A 19,371-nucleotide genomic window follows, 5' to 3' on the forward strand; every position below is an offset into this window, starting at 1 on the left:
CCAGTGGAGCCTCGGGGACAGAGTACTCACTAGAAAGCTTCATATTCTCCACTCCAACTATTAATACTCACTTCACTCAAACCTGCGTAGGGTGAATAGGCAACGTTACCTACCATGTACAGTTCTACCATTTGTTTCCATCAGTTACGGGCCTGGAAAAACTTGATGTTCCCAGGGCTGGGTCTTGCCTCACCTTAAAAAGGTGCCACCTGCTTTTCTGCCTCATGACTCTCCTGGGCTCCAGGGGACTTCTCCAGGCATTCCGCTTTGAGCTTAATGGGGTGCAGTTGGTGAATTCAAATTTATTTGGGGCTACAGTGCTTATTTAAGGATTAATCCTTGGGGACTTGTTTGAGTCATCTTACACCGGCACCAATTTTTTGGGATATCGCTGACCCTGAAACCAAAGGAGTAGGAGCAGGGTTCTTAAAATCCCACCCACCACTCTGACAAGGTAACTAGAAAGATGTGTTTGCATTTGAACCAGATCCTACAAATGGATGTGTAAGATCCTAGTAACTAGTGCCCTCTAAAGCTCTCTCAGAGGAAGTCAAATGGAAGTTCGGGTTTTTCTTTGCAGATGTCAGTTACAGGATTTATACAACAGGAAGGTGACATGTCACCCACAGGGACGCAGGGCTACGAACAGAAGAGCGAAGCGGAGCCCACCTGCTGTCTCTGTGGTTCCAGCACTGCTCACCTGGGCTCACTGCTCACCTGGGCTCAGGTGTCGCCTGCGGCCCCCGCCCCCCAGATGGCCGGCTAGTCCAGCACATTCGTACTCACCTTCTCTTTTTATCCCTTCATGTTTGAGTGTTTCTCATCATCTGAAGAAACCACCTTAAGCTATGACGTGTGTCTTTAGAAAATGAAACAACTTTTTTTCATACGGTTGCTAACTGAGGAAGCCCAAATGATTTAAAAGTGGTCCACAGCGGCCACCAATCAGGCTTTGAGATCACACTAGGCGGTAACCTGCGGCCGGCAGGCCCATGCCCACGGCCTGGGTTTGTAAACAGTCTCATCGGGACACAGCCACGCGCCTTTTTTGGTCACAGGGTGTCCACAGCTGCTTCTCCTACAATAGAGGGTGTTGTAACAGACACTGTACTGCCTGTAAACTCTCAAATAAATATTTGCCAACCTCTGGGCTATACCAAAACACCCCAATCTGAGAAGGGTCAAAGAAAACAAATTTCACACATACACATGGGACTGTGCTCAGGAGAAAAGGTGACCTAAAGAAAACGCGTAGTTTACCTTCACCAGACCTTTTCAAACATCTCCTGTCCCCTGGTACTCAAGCCACACCACATATGAAGGGTTACAAATATTCAGATTTTATTATAAATAAAATACTGGTTTTTTTAAACATAAAAAAATGCCAAGTGTTGCATTTTATTCACCACCCCGGAGAGCAAGACTGCAGAAATGAAGCCGAACAGCTCAAGTGAAGGCACAGGTCAAAGGGCCACAGGTGGAATTAAAAACCACAATCCCAGGGAGTGTCCGTCGGTGCCCGTGACACCCAGCAGTCCGTGGCGGCCACCCTGTCAACTGTGTTAACGTGAAATACAGATCAGGGGAACCGTACAATAAAACAATGGCTATACTGCAGAAGTGTAATCAAGGTATCATCTTATAAAGAACTTTTATTTAAAAATAAAATTCTGTTTAAAAATACACCACACAGATGGAGGAGAAAAGCAAAAAAAAAAAAAAAAAAAAAAAACAAAACCCCACACACACAACCAAAAAGCCAACAAATTCTAAAAATTTCACCGTGGCCTAAGACTTACTGGAGTGAACCTGACCCATAGGCTAGATGGAAAACTACCCTAGCAGTCTCTCTTCGGTCCTTTTCCCGTGACCTTGGCCACAGTGTCTGTTAGGAAACGGCCACTTGACAAGAGGAACTAGCTAGGAAACACTGATGTGACAACTTGGCAAGAGCGAGCCACGCCTCCTGGGCTAGTGGAAGTGACCCGAGAGAAGCAAGCGAAAGCTCAGGGTCTGACAGGAGAAAACATACGAAGTCAGCTCTGGGGCGCAAGGGCAGATGGGAAGGGGCAGAACTGAGCTGCATGGCTCTCCCTCTCTATCTGTAGCACTCTCCCTGATGCTACGTGCTCTCAGTAATCATGCTCTCTCACAAGACTGATCCCTCTGGCCCAGACCACTGCAGAAAGGGCCTTTCTAGTCCATGCCCGGCCAGAGCCACTCAGACGTGGGAGATACCCCATATACCCCAGCAGCCCGGCACTCCCGCTCTGGAGCAGGCATGGATGGCGCATAATGCCGTGCTGTCGTTAAGGTTGCTGGGACCACAGTGGAACAGGGGTCTGGGTTCCTTTGGACATGGGCTGACTGTGGAGGAACGCAGGCTGATGTTAACGCTGGAGAATGGCCCGCTGCACACACAAGGCGAAGGGCACAGCAGCAGGGGACAGGCGCCATCCCAAGGACTGCAAACGGAAGGGGCGGAGGTAACCAGACACGTCGTGCCGGGGAAGGGGAAGAGTGAAGTGAGCAGACAGTGCCATTCTAGAAAGAGGAGCCCGTATATTTACATAAATTCCTTACTCTATAATCATGATAAACAAAAAAAACACATTCACACAAAAATATAAATTTGAAATAATTAATAGCACCAGTGTGTCAGATAATAGTTTCTTTCCCCCGCTACGCAAAGTACAAAGTTGCATAGTGTTAAAGGCTATATATGACTCTCAAAGGCAGGTTGGAAGGAGGAGGGGGGTCGTGTGGCAGGGAATTGTCACACTGTGGTCCTAAAAGAAAACCACAGAGCTGAGGATCAAAAGTTGAGAAGCCCACTAGGAAACTCCGCGTAAGGCTCTTCCCTCGACACGTTCGAGGGAAGGGTCGGAGTGGGTTTGAACCACAAAGTGCAGGAACTAGATGGTGTCGGCAGCTGCGTGAGCTACTGAGTGCAAGTTATCCGCCGCCTGGATTTGGCAAACCCTGTGTTTTGGGGGATTCTAGAAGGTGGGGACGTTGGAAGAAAACTGAGGCTAAGGGTCAAATGTTTCATCTCTTCCCAGTGGGAGGGAAATGGACACACGGGATCCCGACGATAAGAGCTGTGCCTAAGTTTCATCCATGTGCTGGAAAAGACTAGGGCTTGTTTTCCTTTCATTCTGTTTGTCAAGGTCTTAGGGACCAACTGCTGTTCTCCGCCCGATAACAAGACTAGTTGCCATCCTGACCTACTAACATAGCTCTAAGAATTACGTTTCGAAAGGAAAACTTTAGTGGTTATCATATCCCTGTTTCTTCTGCATAAATCCCACTGACTGAAATGCCAAAAGATGTCTGTTGGCGAGTACCAGCTGCCCATCCAGATTTAAATCATCAGCTGCCCATAGACCTGAAAGAAGCTGCTCTTCCTAGTCAATTACTGCCATAGGAGACAATGCTCAGCCTGCTTCCGCAGTCTCATGTTCTCCTGGGGACTGTCATAAACCATTGCATGCTAACCCGTGCATGGCTCAGTGGCCTACGCTCAAAGTAGCTACAACAACTGGTGATGGCTCTTGACATTCTAAAGGACTGATACCTTTGGCACAGGATGTTTCAGTTATTTTTGCTTAAAAGGAGGAGGGGCAGGAGATGCCTTTTCTTTAGCTATAGACTCGATATACTGGCCATCACAACGCCACTATGAGCAGCCAAACTTTTCCTTCATAGAAACAAGAGTACTGAGACTGAGGAGGTTCTGTTGGCGACAGGGAGCAAGGGAGGGCGACTTGCTCGGCCCTGGCAGACACCGGTTCCCACGAAGTGCTCATGCCACTGAACAACAAGGTGGGAGGCCACGCCCTTACGTGACTCAGAAGGGGAAGTGTGGGTAAGGGAGCGCCATTAGGTGGAAGAGAGACTTTATTAGATAAAACCCTTTGTTCCCGATTCACGATGTTTTTCATTTGCTTCTCTTTAAACTTTGTGACTTTTCCTGGTTCAAAAGGACAGTGGTGGAGAGCAGCAGAGAAGCGGGGGTCTGAAAATGTAATCTTGGCGTTAAGGCACCGTACGGCCTCACGACGGCTCCCCGGCGGGGAGTGCTGCCTTCCAGCCCCGGAGGGAGACACTACTAGGGCTTCTCGATGGACGGGGTGTTGAAGCAGCCAGACGGCAAGGTCTTCCGGATGTCCTCCAGGTTGCGGATGTCCTTCAAGATCTCCTCGATGTCTCTGTTGTAGTCCATGATGGCAGCTTCCTGCTTCCTGGCTTCGTTCTCCAGGTCAGACACTTTCCGGTCGAGATCGCTGACTTTCATCTCGTCTTTGGCTTTGTTCAGGCTGCCCTCGATCTCATTGAGCTTGTTCAAGTCCACTGTGTCCAGCTGCCCTGTAGAGTCAGAGAGGACACAGGAGAGAACAGACGCATTCAGGGAGGATTGTAACTTCGCTCCCCAGGCACCCGCTCCCCCGCTTTGTGTAACGCCCACAGCTGCCACTACGGCGAGGCGGCCTGCAGCCGTGGATTGTTCTCATCGATCAAGGGCGTGCGCAACGCCAACCAAGCGCCGACACTGGCCTACGCCAGCCTACGCAGGCAGGAATGGCACAAACATGGAATGACTATTGGGCTGGCCATTCTCTTTCGAGACATGGCTTTTGTGAAATGTTTGCTAAATACATGGCTACCGCGGTCTAGACCTTAAGCCTCATTTGTGGTTTTGAAGGTCATCTGGTGACATACAATGCCTTTTCCATGTCTACACAGGTAATCTGTGTGTCATTTTAGAGCCATCTAATGTACACAGAGGCTTGTGTGCTAGAACCCTAAGCTCGCAGCACGCAGACTCTGGGGAAGCTGGGCTGGTTCTGGGAGTCAGGTCCTGCTCTCAAGAAGTAGACACTATTAGGAGCCCCCCTATGGAAAATGGCCAGGGTTATCATACTGAAATCATTTCGGCAAAGCTTCATTTTAAAATGAGCGAGAAAACCCTGGCTGGTGTGGCTCAGTGGACTGAGCACCAGCCTGTGAACTTAAGGGTCACTAGTTCGATTCCCAGTCAGGGCACGTGCCTGCCTGGGTTGTGGGCCATCCGGGTTGGGAGCATGTAAGAGGAAACCACACACTGATGTTTCTCTACCTCTTTCTCCCTCCTTTCCCCTCTCTAAAAATAAATAAAATCTTAAAAAAAACAACAACCATAAAATGAGCGAGGAAAAGAGGTTCTTTTGAAAGGGATTGCTTCCGTAACAAATGAAAGCAAACGGCTGCACAGAAATCAGCACCTGACACACACCGCACCTGACAGTTGCTCCCACGGCCACTGTGTGGCAGTGATTCCCGGATGCTCGGTCATCCGCCTGAGTTCGCACAGCTTATACACAACAAAGCAAAGACTCCAACCCGAGTCCAACGGACTTTAAATCCAGCCCCTTCTGCCCCCCAAAGCTACCTCTTTTAGCTTGTTGCCATTTAAAACCCATCAGCTAGCACCTAATTCACTATTCTTGAAATGTGAGACTGATCCCCCAGAAGAAACAAGGACCAAACTTTAAAGGCTAGGAAATGAATGGCTGCCGCCCAGCCTCGGAGCTGAACCGACCGGAGTAACCCCACTTTATAATGAAGGCTGGAGGCAAAGTGCTTCCGTCTTAGAGCGACGCCTGCTCCCCGTAGGACTAGATTAAAAGAAGGTTTCCTGGAAAAATCAAGCCTTTTCTTTCTTGTGGCATATAAGTATCAATCAAGCCATCAGATCATCCTTCGACTGGCAGATGAGAATTCCAGGCAGTGAAGTCATGACCAGCTGAAAGTGTTCTTTTATTTCATCGCTGAAACCCTTTAAAGACACTCTGCCGGCAGGACGAGCTAAGAATAATCACTGCTCAGATGCATCATAAACCTCGACCAGAAATGAGCCATCCTTACTGGCAGCCCATCTCCAAAATTTGTGAGTCCCTGGACCACAGTCAGGCTCCAACACTGAGGTCAGATTCCACGGAAGGACCGCGTAAGTCCTTCTTGAATCAATGCAGCGTAACATCAGGATTCAATTCACACAATACTCACCTTAGATATAGTATCTGTTTGGAGTCAACTGGATCAGATCCCAAGAGCAGTACAAAGAATTGGGGGAGGCCTGAAATGACTCTATGGCTACTCACCCAGCTGCTCCAAGAGGTCATTCACAAGGTTGAGGAGGCTGGTGACGGAGTTCTTGGCCTTCCTGGCATTGATCTCGGCTTCCTGAGCAGCTTGAGAGGCCTGGACAGGGGAAAGCACGGATGATGCACATGGTCCTGGTGGTATGTTTTCATCTTCTTGAAATATTTTCCCCAGGGAGCCAACAAATTTCGACGCTTTCCCCTTTCCTAACTCATAAAACCACAATCTCTCACTTAGGTTTTCTTTTTTGGGGAGGGGGTGGGGGGTCATATCTTTATGTTGAGGGTGTTGCTACTTTTAATTCATATACCCTCACGAACAGGCACTCGTTCTGTATGCATTAACTGTATTTGTATTTCAAAGATCAAAATTATCTCTTTTTCCCTCATTCTCACTCAAGAATACATGGAGGTGTATTGGTAATAAAATCCATCAAGCAGAGACAAGTTGTTTTTAAAGAATGAGCATCAAAACTATGTTTTAGACCCCAAATACGTCCTTCAGAACACTCTTAGGGACTTGATTATTGAAAATGTCCTATTCTGAGCCCTGGTCAGGGAGCTCAGTTGGTTGGCACATCATCCTGAACACCAAAAGGTTGCAGGTTCGATCCCCAGTTGGGGCGTGTACGGGAGGCAACTGGTCCATGTTTCACACATCAATGTTTCTCTCTCTCTTCTTCCCCCTTCCTCTCTCTCTAAAATCAGTAAACATATACTTGGGTGAGGATTAAAAGTAATAATAAAGAAAGGGGAATATCCTGCTCTAAGAAAACTTTTATATAATCACATGACACTCTTCCACAACTGTGTCCCTGACCTGCGTGTGCAGGCGTGAGCGCGCACACACACACACACACACACACACAGGGGCACAACAATTTACGTTTTAAGAATAGACCCAAGGTAAATATATTTGGGAAAATTCCACGAACCCTGAATACACACACTTGTGCGTGAGTCACAGGAGCCGGCCAGGGAAGAGGAAGTGTCTAAGTATCAGAAGGCAGATGCGCTCCCAAACAAACCCAGCCGGGACCCAAACGGGCGGCTTCGAGCTCCCTGCCGCGTAATTGTTTTTCCTAGTTTTGGGGTCAAGGCAATGCAGTATTTTGGGATAGGAACAGTGTCAAAGGTTTAAACAGAAAAAGAAAGCAAAGGGGTAAAGTCCTTCCCAGGTCGATGCTTAATCTCTGTTCAGATCACAGCCAGGCACCCCTACGGAGCCCCTCAGGCTTTCTGGGCACGCGAGGACCCAGTGAGGACGAGCCGGGTGCAGCAAGACCGCGCCGGCCCTGCCGCCCCTCGCCCGGCAACAACCACGAGCCTGTGCTCTTTTGCTAAAAAACCGACCCTGTTACGCACTCCACCACCACTGGCCCGATGCTGGCCTTTCAGGATGGATGAAAACACAGACGGGACAGAGTGTGTGATGGTGCTTTGTGCCCTGTAGAGGTTATATACCAAAAGGAACAAAATATGGATCTTTCTTTCCATCCTTTGAATTCAGTCTATACCTTTTTTTGAAGCTTACGAAGAACATAGCTTTCTTCTTTCAATAGGCTCTAAAACGAATGTTTCTACGAGCAGATTACAGATGAAATCCACAGACCATCAGCAAATACGAGAAACATGTATTTTTACTATGTGGGAATTTCCACTGGAGCCACACCTTGGTACGGAAACGAGGACAATCCAGAAAAAAAAAGGACAATCCAGGAAAAAAAAAAAAAAACTAATAAAATAGGGAGTTTGCACAGGGATGCTTCCTGTTATCACTTCCTGAAAGTTTTCCTTACCTAACAATAACTGGCTAGTATTTCTCCTTCCCAACCCAAGGTGAAAACGACCCACAGCAAAAGGCCTGTTTTTTAGCATGTGCCCTAACCAGGGATCGAACCAGCAATGGTTCGCTTTGTGGGACAACGCCCAAACAACTGCGCCACACCGGTCAGGGCAAATCTGGGATATTCTGTCAGCTTCAAAAATGTTCTTTTACACAAGAAACTGATCTCTGGATCTAGGGAGCATGTGAGCTGGGAGAACAAGAGCCGGAAGGAAATTACCTTTTCACTGCATCCCTCTGAGTTCCTTTTTGATTTTCTACTCTCTGTGAATTACCCATTCACAAAATATAAAAGCCTGCTCTTCAATATCCCAAAACCTCAGACGTGCAAAACAATGTTTCAATTTTAACTGAGGGCAGCTTCGGGACAGGACCATTGTGCAAGAACCTGGCAGGAGGTCCAAATTCTTAGTCTTCTATGTAAGTTGCTAACCCAGTTCTTGACCATAAAAACACAATGAAAAACAGAAGTCCCCATGAAAGAGACTCTTTTTTACGAAACACCCTTCACTTCCCGCCCGTGGGCCGACGTGCCGCCCCGCTTACCATCCCTGCCATCATCATGTCCTGGTCCGCCTCATCCTGTTTCCGCCTCAGCTCCTCCTCCGCTTCCTGCAGCTGCTTCAGCATGCCGTTCACCTCGCTGTCCAGGTCGGTCACTTCTGCGAAGGTCCTCTCCGCCTCTGCCTTGGTGCTGGTAGCATTCTAGGCACGAAATAAGTAACGGTTTAAAAAGCTTTCCCTTCCCTTAATCTATGAAATGGCTCAATAGAACAAGGCAGTAATCTACACTGTATGTGAACGTATGTTATCATCTACTTTTGTCTCTTCTTAACCCTGAAAACTTCACATTCTGTGAGTTCCATTTCTAGCGGTGGTCACACAGCTGGCACATGCTCAGCATTTAAATGGGGTGCATTTCCCACCACATCGTATTGATCGGACTCACTTGGATGAATTTTAAATTCAAAGCTGGTCTTACTCTACTTGGCAGTTCATCATAATGTACAAAAGACCATAATTCTGAAATACGTACTTTTGAAATCAGCACCAATCTCTCCTTTCAATAAAATAAACAGACTGGTTTGCAGGCAGGGAAAAAGCCAGCCTGAAGAAAATATTCTTTATAACAGGGAGAGGAACCCACAGAAATTCTAAGTAGGCGGGGCTTAGACACAGCGCCATGCTTGAATGAGCAGCTTGAAAGCTGTACTGACTTGGCACTCCATACGAGATTGAAGAAAAAATGTCAACCGTCCAAGTCAAAGAACTATGTTTATTTAAAACGAGTCTAATTTTTTTTGGAGGGGTTCTATGGGCCCCTGAAAAAACCATCCACATCCTTGCAGCTCGGATGCTGCCCCTGAAACAGCAGAAATCTTGGCGTCAAAGACCCTCCTGATGATTCTGCCTCCTCGGGCGGTGTGGTTACCTACTCTAATGCCTAGGCAGGGAAAAACAAGGTCTGTTTAAGATCATTGTACTGAAGCCAAGGAAAAGAGTTAAGATGGCTCTTAGGGGTCGGAGAGAAACCAGAAAACGACTAGAGAAACCCATGAGCAAAGCCTCTGTTTCGGGGAGAGGCGCGTGCACACCTTCTGGACCGCGCTGGCGATCCTCTCCGCCTCGTGGGCCTTGTCCTTCGCCTCGGTGGCGTCCGCGGCCGCGTTGCCCAGGGCCAGCTGTGCCTCCCTGGTCTTTTCGTTGGCTTCCATTATGGTCTGGTTGATGGCAGGGATTCTCTTCAGTGCTTCCTCCGCAGCGGTCTTGTTATCATTCACTCGCCTATCAAAGTCTAAAACAAGTTCAAGACATGCATCTGAACTAAGCTCTCGACAAGCCCAAAGGGATCCTTTCGGGGAGCTGCCACCAGATTTTACGTTATAAACAATGATAGTCAGGGGAGAAAAATGAGAAAGAGCGGGGACCAAAGTCTCAGCAGAACAAAGCACACAGTTCTACGTGGCAGAGTCACAGGAATGAACACCTGATCCTGGAAAGCAAGTTCTTACCTGAAAGTCGACTTCCATGCAGGGTTCTGAGGATGCCATCCCCACCCCTCAACCAGTACCAGAAGCTGCAGTGTACCTGTATTCACTACGTATGCGTTCCGTGCTGAGTTAGGAGCTCTGTCTGCCTGCCTATGACGCAGGCATTGCATCATTTTCACATGTGAGAAAACCGAGGATCCAAGAGGCAGATAATTTCCCCAAGGATTCCCAGGAAGACAGGGACGGGGGTTCCAACTCGAGCCCACTGACCCCAGAACCCTACATTCACGGAGCCTGTGGCTACTTTATCAGAGACAAGTCCAGGGCTACACAGTGACTTCAGAACATTTCCTTTTTACCGGGGCGATGAAAGAAGACACAAAGACTGAAATGTAATTGGCAGAGAAAACGGAAGGTCAATTCACCAGTACAGGTCAGCTAGTAGGCACCGCTGGGTTATGCATGTTACCCCACCCTAAGAAAACTTCCTTTTTTTTTTTCTTACGAGGTATGCAGGGGTGAGAGGACATGTGCTCTGGGGTTTTTCTCTGAAATACGTCACCGACAATATAAGCTGGGTGCTGGGGGACGAAGCAAGTGCAGTAAAAACCCTAACTGTTGAACGTGGATGACAGGTATGTGGGATTTATTATGTATGCCACAGCAGTCCCCCTTGTCTGTGGTTTTGTTTCAGTTATCCGTGGTCAACCACAGTCCACAAATGTTAAACAGGAAATTCCGGAAACAATTCATTACTTTTAAGGTGGCATGCCGTGTCCACGCAGTATATATATATACTACAATAAGATTTTGAGAGAGATTGCATTCAGTTCTTTTCATTATGGCACATTGTTATATTTTATTATTAGTTATTGTTAATCTCCTACCATGCCTAATTTATAAGTTAAACTTGATCATAGGTATGTATACTATCTATGGCTTTAAGCATCCACTAGGGGTCTTAGAATGTATTCTCCCGCAGATAAGGGGTGATGATATATAACCTTTCATGCTGTGTATGATCAGAGACTATAAGGGGACTAAATGGTAATGGAAAAAATATAGTAATGAGAAAGAAAAAGGAAAAAGGAACTCGCCCCTGTGAAGGAAGCATACAAAGGGGTCCTTTATTTGACCCTTTCGCACCTTTCAGGTTGTTGAGGATGTCGTTGGCTTCCTGTAAGGTGTTTCTTCCCCTCTTGGCAGCTTCTTCCGCGAGAGCCTTGGCGGCATCGGCTCGGGCGAGGAGCTGGTCGGCAGTCTGCGAACACAGGGCGGGTCAGAGGACAGGCCGGCCAAGGCTGACCGCCTCTCTGCTGACGGATCAGGCCGCCAGGCCACCACCCCGAGACTGGCTGGCGCCCAGCAGGTGAGGCCTGGGCATCCCGAGTAAGGCCCCTCTGAATGCCTCGTGCTGTGCCGCCTCCACAGCTCTGGCAGCATTCTGGACGCAGCTAACACGTGGACCGTTTCCATGTTCGCCCCAAGCAATGAAGCAACCCGCCAATCAAACCAACCTGCTGTTCGACCTTTCCACTCTCCAGAAGTTTCTTTACTTCATATTCCTTCTCTCTCATGTCGTCTCTGAGGTCCTCATAATCTTTCAACTTCTGGTCGATCAGACGGTCCAGGTCCTCCGCTTCCTTCTTTATTTTATTTGCCTCGTTCTGTGAAAAGCAAATCAGATCATGACATTTAAGATAAAACCGACGGATGAAAAGGTAGGCTTAGTGACTCTACAATACTTACTACCCAATAGGTATTTTTAGAAGAACAGCATTGCTCAAGATTCGATATGCGCCTCATTGTAAAAAGTGATGTACACTTTGCACATGGTGACAGGCACGACACTTAGTTTGATGAATCTAGACAAACACATTCACCTGTCACCAACGCCCCAGTCAAGATACAGAATATTTCCACCCCAGGAAATTCCCTTGTATCTCTTTCCAGCCAATTTCCACACCCACGTTTCCAATAATGCAGCTCACTGGTCTGGTTATTACCCTCACCAATGAGCTCTACCTATTGTGTGTAGAATCACACAGTACGACATGCCTAAAGAGGCCTCAGCCTTTATGGGGAAAATCAAGTCCACACCTTGGATGCAAGAGGTAAGACTTATACTAAGTTTCAAGTTCGTGTTGAAATACACCATTTATCCAGAGCCTGGTGAGAGCGGATTCATGATTCGAGTGCAGGTGAAATAAAAAACCACCACCAATTCCAAAACGTTTTACCTGGCCCAGAGAATGCTGATAGCTTTTTTTTCCCCATTTAAACCATTCTCTTTTATTTCTCTCTTGTTCATATCAGATGGTGCCTGGAAGTTAATGGTCCAGGTGCACTCTGCTTTAATTAATGCCAATGTATTATAATCTAGATGTATATTAAAAATTTAGGGGGGACTACTCATACCACTAAAATAGTCTTTGCTTTTTTTTTTAAATGCATTTTGATTTTTTTTAAGATTTTTATTTATTTATTTTTAGAGAGGGAAGGGAGGGAGATAGAGAGATCTCTAGAGAGAGAGAGAGAAACATCAATGTGCAGTTGCTGGGGGTCATGGCATGCAACCCAGGCATGTACCCTGACTGGGAATCGAACCTGTGACACTTTGGTTCACAGCCCGTGCTCAATCCACTGAGCTACACCAGCCAGGGCTAGTCTTTGCTTTTTAATGCTTATACTCACAGGACTCTTCCCTCCAATCAGTTCTATTACATATCTGAAACAGGACTTGACCGTCAGTGGGCGGACCGTGGAGGCAGGTCCCCAAAACAGCTGCAGGGCAGAACAGCTCTAACCCTGACTGTATGCGTGGTGGGGGGAGGGTGGGACTGGGGTGGGTGACAGTAGTGACAACCAGAGCCCTGTACAGACAGAGTGTCAAGCCCCTACCTCCAGGGCCTCCGAGTCCACGGGTGTCAGCTGGGACACGCTGGCGTAGATCTCCACGGCTTTGTCGCCGGCCCGCTTGGCCTCCTCGTGCACCCGGGCGGCTTGCTTCTCCAGATCCTGCGAGATGTTCTTCGCCTGCTCGTACCTGAGCAATAAGAGGTGGGGTTTAGTGGAAAACTCAGTTGTTTCTGGCATCTTGGTATTAACTGGATTCATTTTAGTCGAAATTGCTATGACAGTACTTCCAAAACCTCAAAGAAAATGCCACGTTAAAATGCTATTGTGTAATACCAACATAGCTGAAATTTGTATTTCATCTCGTGTCTTCTATGCATACATAACACAGTTTACTTATACTTTTCTCATTTTGGACACACTTCAAGTATTTATCACTCAAGTACATTTTCTCTCTTGTTACAATTTTTTTTCCTCTTCTGTTTCCATTTATGCAGAATTTTGAGTAGCATGGCTAGTCCTGTTACCATTTTCTGCAGTCCAAGTAGCTGGATCAAATAAAATCTCCATTGCTCTCCATCCCTGCTCTGATTATAAAACCATCTGAAAAGCATGATGAACAAAAGAACTCTTGCTCCACGAACACACGCCCTGAACGTGCTGGCATTTAATTTTTCACCAAATGCGTGTTGCTTTGCAAGAACAACCAAGTGCCTCTCAGCCGCTTTTAAAGTTCACTCACTTTCTATTCAGCTCTTCGATCTCCAGCGCTGTCTGGTTTTCCCCCGCCAGCGTCCTCAGAAGCAGGTTATATGCCTCAGTTGACGTGTCACTGGCCGTGTTTGCCACTCGTACGATGTCGTCAGCTTCTTGCTTGTGGCTGGATAACATGGAAGGAAAAATGACCCGTGAAACAGAACCATCTAATAGAGAAAGCCGCAGAACTTAGGTAATGGTAACCTTATTATTACACGTACATATACTAATGTGTATATATACAACTGCAGGTATCAGAAAATCTTATGAAATTGGAATTCTGTAATCATTTCAAGGGGCCTGAGTGTATAAATAGCATTCTGTAATTTGAGAAACATAATATTTTCCGAGAAAATTAATGGTATAAAACTTACAGGAGCAAATGCTTACATTTCCCCAGCAACTTACTTATAATTATTCAGGAGAAATGCATACATATGAAACCATGTGCACCTGCAACAAACCCCATATCTACCCATAAAACAAGTCCCAGACCGAGCCTGTTTCATCACTACTCTGGTTCAGTTACTACATAGTCTTGAAATAGCTTTGACTGTTCGGATTTCTTACATGCAACCCAATTACTGGCCCAGAAAAGCAACTCCACCCCAAACGGCAAGAAACGTATCAACAGGCACTCCAGCCAAATAATGCATTCTAGCTGCGTAACCACTAAATTTTTTTACCTCTAAAATTTTGTATTACATTGTCACACTGCAATAAGTATCTACCATTTTGGTATGACAAACTCTTCTTCAAGATCCATGTATGAAGTACACTGAAATTCACTCATCTCCAAGAACCTAACTCGCTTGGGAGCCTTCCATCATGTATTCGGCTGTCTCCTTATCATCAGAAAACCCAGCCGTGAAACCACGAATGTTCTGTGAACTGAATGAACTGCATAGCTCACACGGTCACGAATCACAGAAGGAGAGCACAGGTTTGAGCAAGCTGCCGGTGTAGCTGCTCCCGACACGGAGGCTGCAGCTCCCACACCAGGTCTCTTCACGCCTGCCCTGCACACCCACGAGGCCGCCGGGCCACTCTGCGGCTTCGCCCTTACTGTGTGCCAGGCGCTGCTCCAGGCAGTGAGGGCGTCAGCGGGGAATAAAGCACAGAGATGCCCGCCCTCGCAAAGCTTACATTCTAGCAATTTCATTTAAAAAAAAATTTTTTTTTGACTTGATGCCCTGTATAATTTAAAGTCTTCTTAAGAAATTACATGGCACTTAATTTTTTTAATAAATCAAGAATGAAATGGTCTGTTTTCTTTGGCTGATTTTCACATGTGCTATGGCTTAGTAAAAGTTTTCTACTGAAAATCAAACATTTTTATTAAACATTTAAAAAATTCTAAAATAACTAAATTCTATCGAGCTTCTTAATTACTTATTTAAGGTTTTAAAATTAAACATCTAAAAATGTTGAAAGTTTTTTCCAGATGTACAAATATAATTTCCCTTCAAGTCATCAAACTCTAATATTCAAATATTCTCATTTGTAAATATTCTCATTTCCAACTAAAGGCAAGCAAAGACACAGCTGAAAACATTTCCAAAGAGAGAGCAGCCCTGCAGGAGCGGGTGACGGGGAAAGGGTCTGTTTTGTGGGCACGGGACGGGAGAGCACGGCCACGTGGCAGGGAAAGCCGTTACGCGGGGGTCTGGAGATTACCGCTCAGCGAGCTTGCGAGCCTCTTCGGCCAACAGGGTCATGTTGTTGGGGTCACCCGTAGACTCTGGCTGAGTGATCGACTGCAGAGGGAATGAACAGAGCACCGGTTTTACCATGCAAGTGTGGTAAAATAATCCAGCAAGTGGATTATTTAACTTCAATCAAGCAAGTGCCCCAAACTAAATTTCTATTGTGTCATTTAACAAAAAGAATGCCTCTTCTTGATTTCAGAGATCTTCAACCTCAGCATTCTTGACTGTGGTTTATGACTTCTATTTTCAGGGGTAAAGAAGCTAAAATTGCCTCGTGCCATAGAAAGAACAGAGCTAGAGAAAGGACCCTTTGGTTTTTATCCAGTTCCCAATAACAACTGCATGACTGCTATGAGCAGTGTGGCTTTCTCGCTCCAAGTTTAGAGACAAACCAAAGGACATCAGGAGTCAACTTAGCTGAAGGTGTACCCCACCACACCTCCTGCCAATTACCAAGGGATGTCCCCGCCCCTACCCTCACCCCCACTTCGGAGCATCACGATCACTCACCACATTGGCAACAGCAACCTTGGCTTTCTCAAGTTCCCTGGACGCAATTTCAATCAACTGCTCTGTGCTTTCCACCCGGGCACGTGCTTGTTCAGCCAAGTTTCCAGTCTCTTCGATGGTATTCCGGATGTTCTGCAAACGGCTAATTTGGCTGGATAAGGTGTTATTCACTCGCTGGAGGCGATCCAACAAGTTCTGGTCCACATCTGCAATGGAAACGCAGAAGAAGGGGCATGAATTACCTGCAGGGTGAGGGGGGCACGTCACCTCCCACGGAATCCGAGCAAACACAGCACCTTTCTGACAAGTCTCCCCTAAGCCCGTCAGCACAGCGGGGCAGCCAGTCTAATTACGATGCCCTGCTGTCCCACACACACTTGACCATGAGCTTGTCTTTCTTACTCATCACTATAATATCCCCGGTTTCACACAGTGACTGGCAAAGAGGAGACTCCCAAGAGGTGTGTCTGATGAAGGAGAGGTTTTCCTACTCCAGCACGTGCCGGAGTTCACCATAGAAACACGCTGTTAAGAGCACCCCTGGCCCTGGGAGCCGGACATTTTTTTAAACTAGGAAGCAAGTAGATTCAGGTGTTGAAGTATGGCAAGTTAAATTCATTTTGTATTTTAAACTAAACAGACTCTTCCTGTCACTCCCTACTCCCTGGCGTATCTGTGCAAAAAACTGATTTCTGCTTTTAAATAGTTCTTCGAATTGTTTTTTATTAATTCAGCCCATTAGACTTAAGCCTCATACCCGGGTCCTCATAAATCAAAAGATAAAGTATAATCCCTTACAAATATAACTCTATCATTTTTTAAATTCTCACATCATGAGGTTGTATTAATACACACGAACCAATAGGTAAGTCCCACTCAAAACTGACCAGCTCTTATTTCCAGCATGAGGCTCAGTGTTGGCATCTAAGTGTTCTGAGGAATGTGCAGAAGAAGAGGGGTCAAAGTTAAGCTCAATGAAGATAAGTCACAGGTTTGGAAGACAGAGACGTGCAAGCAAGGCTGACAAAATCCACGTGCAAAGTTGGGCCACTGCACACCGTTTGCCTACCTCCACCCAGGGACCCGCTGAGAGGCTTGCTTACACAAGTCTTGGATAAGCTAAGGATTTTACAGAAAACACGAAAGATAAAAACAAACCAAAGCCACAGAAAATCATTTCCTTCAGGAGGTGTAAGCAGCCAGGGAAGGTTTGGAAGCCCCTTCCCCCAGGGGTGTCCAATCTGCAGCCCTTGGGTGCACGTGCTCGGGATGGCTATGCATGTGGCCCAACACAAAATCACAAAGTTACTTAAAACATGGTGAGGGTTTTTTTGTGACTACATGTTGCATTGTATTCGATGTGTGGCCCGTGACAGCTCTTCTTCTTCCAGTGTGGCCCAGAGCCGCCAAAAGGTTGGACACCCCCACTAGAGCTTCAAGAATGTACCAGATACCAATCTCTGTGCATAGTTCTTCAGAGAAACAAAGAATCTGACCAGAGAACAGATAACCCAACTGGTAGAGTCACTTCAAAGGCCTTCCCATTCCGTATCTCTAACTGCAAGACCTAGTGGCACCATATAATCACCTCTTCAAGCTGCAGAATAAACATGTCGGAACTACAAACGACTGCTCCGGGACAGTCTGGAAAGATAAATCACTGCAAAGATATTTTTATTTTTGGCTAGTTTGGGCCCAAGTAGGAAGGTCAGCCAGGAACTCCATGAATAAGGCCTAAGTGGGAGTGGATCTTAACCCCAGCCTCGAGATGATACTCCCGGAGCTCTGGGAGGCAGATGCTCATTTCGTCCCCCACCTTTCAGGTAGCTGAAGAGGAATGCCATGGCCATGTCCTATCAGAGCCCGTGTCCAACACAGTCACCAGCCTGGCAGAGGAAGTAGGGAGTCACTGTGGCCAAAGGGAGCTAGGTGGAGCTGGGGCTGCACTGAGACAGGACCTTAGACGAGAGGCAGTGCCGGGTGGCCCCCCTTTTGTGCCCCCCGACCACTTGCGTGCGCTGGTGCTGCCGGCACTGGAGCTGTGTGCACACCCCACTGCCCAGGCAGGCTGACGGCACTTCAGAACAATAACCCCACATTCAGTCCTTCAATGCACGTGGCAGGACAGAGGGGAAGCTGTCGTTTCAAAAGAATGCATTAATGGCAAAACGCGTGTCACACATTGTTGCTGGGGAATGGATATCCTAAAAACTCTGTGGTGAACTCCGGCATGTGCTGGAATAGGAAAACCTTTCCTTCATCAGACACGCCGCTTTTGTTGATAAAGAACAGGAAACATTTAATTCCTCTTAGCATATGCCTAATACTTCAAATGTTACAATCAAAACAAAAGACGAACACCTAAAGGAGACACCAACTATTGTCCTCTTCTTTTATATTTCGATTTTTACAAGTGTACCTCATAGCACACATTCTGGATCCTCACATAAAAACTAAGCTGGTCGAAAGCAGGTGTCCCCAGTGACCCTTCTCTGTGTTGATAACTTTATAAATCGAAACTCTAGATATTGGAGATGTTTACAACAAGAAGTCAGCAATGTGTTTAGTTTTTGTTGACCTGTGTTTTAACAGGAACACTTCTCTGATCCCAGGTGGACACAAATTCGGACACTCAGCGGAGAAGTCCACCACGTGGTCCAGGTGTGAGCTAATGTTAGCGTATTTACCCTGAGTACCCGGGGACGCTGTGGCTCCGCAATGGAATGCCCCAAGTCACAGTGACCTCAGCCACGTGGTGAGCACCCTGACAGAAGGAACAGGGTCTCACTCATCATCTTTGTACCACTGTTTTTTTAGCCCAGTGCCTGGCACACTACAGGCACTCCATCGGTGTGGAAAAGGACCTGTCCAAATTTAGGGAAAAGCTTACTTCGGAGAGTAAGAAATCAAAATCAAAATCCAAAGGGATTTAAAAAGCGCATAAATTGTTGAACATTTCTTTACTTTTGAAGTTTCAGAACTGTTTCTTTTAGAGTCAATAAAGTATTTTCAAATAAACTGTTTTCTAAATCTCAAGTCACCCACTCTCCAGCTGTCATCAGTCTCACCAGGTGATGCACAGAGACACAGAGAGCGCACCAAGCTGCAGGTGACATTACACATGCACACAGCATGTAAAAGCACACACTTTTATATATACTAGCACACCGGCTTGCTCCATATTAAATGGGAAATTCACAAGCAGGCACTAATTTCTAATCTTTACTTCTGCAAATACTAAGTGTTTGAAGCTGTTCCGTCAACAGATGAAGACCACAATTTTCCTTACGAGAGTCCTTCCTAAGGAAATAAAGCAGTGCCTAACATGAATTCTTACTCACTAGAATGACAGAAAATTGATACTGAAATTTTCTCCTTAAAATCATACACACCTTCAATGATTTTTAAAAACTACTTGGAACACGTACACAATTTATATAAAACAGTTGGAATTTTACCATCTAAAACTATTTTTATGGGAGAATTTTTATGCTTACTGTTTCTTAAAACATTAAGTTGACAAGTTCTTGTATCCTCACATATTGTTTAAAAAATAATCC

At 46.3% G+C, this 19,371-nt stretch overlaps 1 protein-coding gene across 1 annotated transcript in view; it reads right to left on the reverse strand.

Moving 5' to 3' along the window:
- Positions 1-1,317: 1,317 nt before the first annotated feature.
- The window catches only part of LAMC1 (laminin subunit gamma 1), a 111,897-nt gene continuing 93,843 nt past the window's right edge, over positions 1,318-19,371 (reverse strand). The window contains exons 19-28 of the mRNA XM_028530657.2: positions 15,812-16,017; positions 15,270-15,349; positions 13,579-13,716; positions 12,882-13,026; positions 11,498-11,647; positions 11,127-11,241; positions 9,585-9,784; positions 8,536-8,694; positions 6,144-6,243; positions 1,318-4,368 (exon numbers count right to left, since the gene is read on the reverse strand). Of these exons, the coding sequence (XP_028386458.1) occupies positions 4,112-4,368; positions 6,144-6,243; positions 8,536-8,694; positions 9,585-9,784; positions 11,127-11,241; positions 11,498-11,647; positions 12,882-13,026; positions 13,579-13,716; positions 15,270-15,349; positions 15,812-16,017 (1,550 nt within the window). The 3' untranslated portion in view covers positions 1,318-4,111. The remainder of the gene's footprint in view (positions 4,369-6,143; positions 6,244-8,535; positions 8,695-9,584; positions 9,785-11,126; positions 11,242-11,497; positions 11,648-12,881; positions 13,027-13,578; positions 13,717-15,269; positions 15,350-15,811; positions 16,018-19,371) is intronic.

The sequence above is a fragment of the Phyllostomus discolor genome, chromosome 14 (assembly GCF_004126475.2).
Source record: "Phyllostomus discolor isolate MPI-MPIP mPhyDis1 chromosome 14, mPhyDis1.pri.v3, whole genome shotgun sequence".
NCBI lineage: Eukaryota > Metazoa > Chordata > Mammalia > Chiroptera > Phyllostomidae > Phyllostomus > Phyllostomus discolor.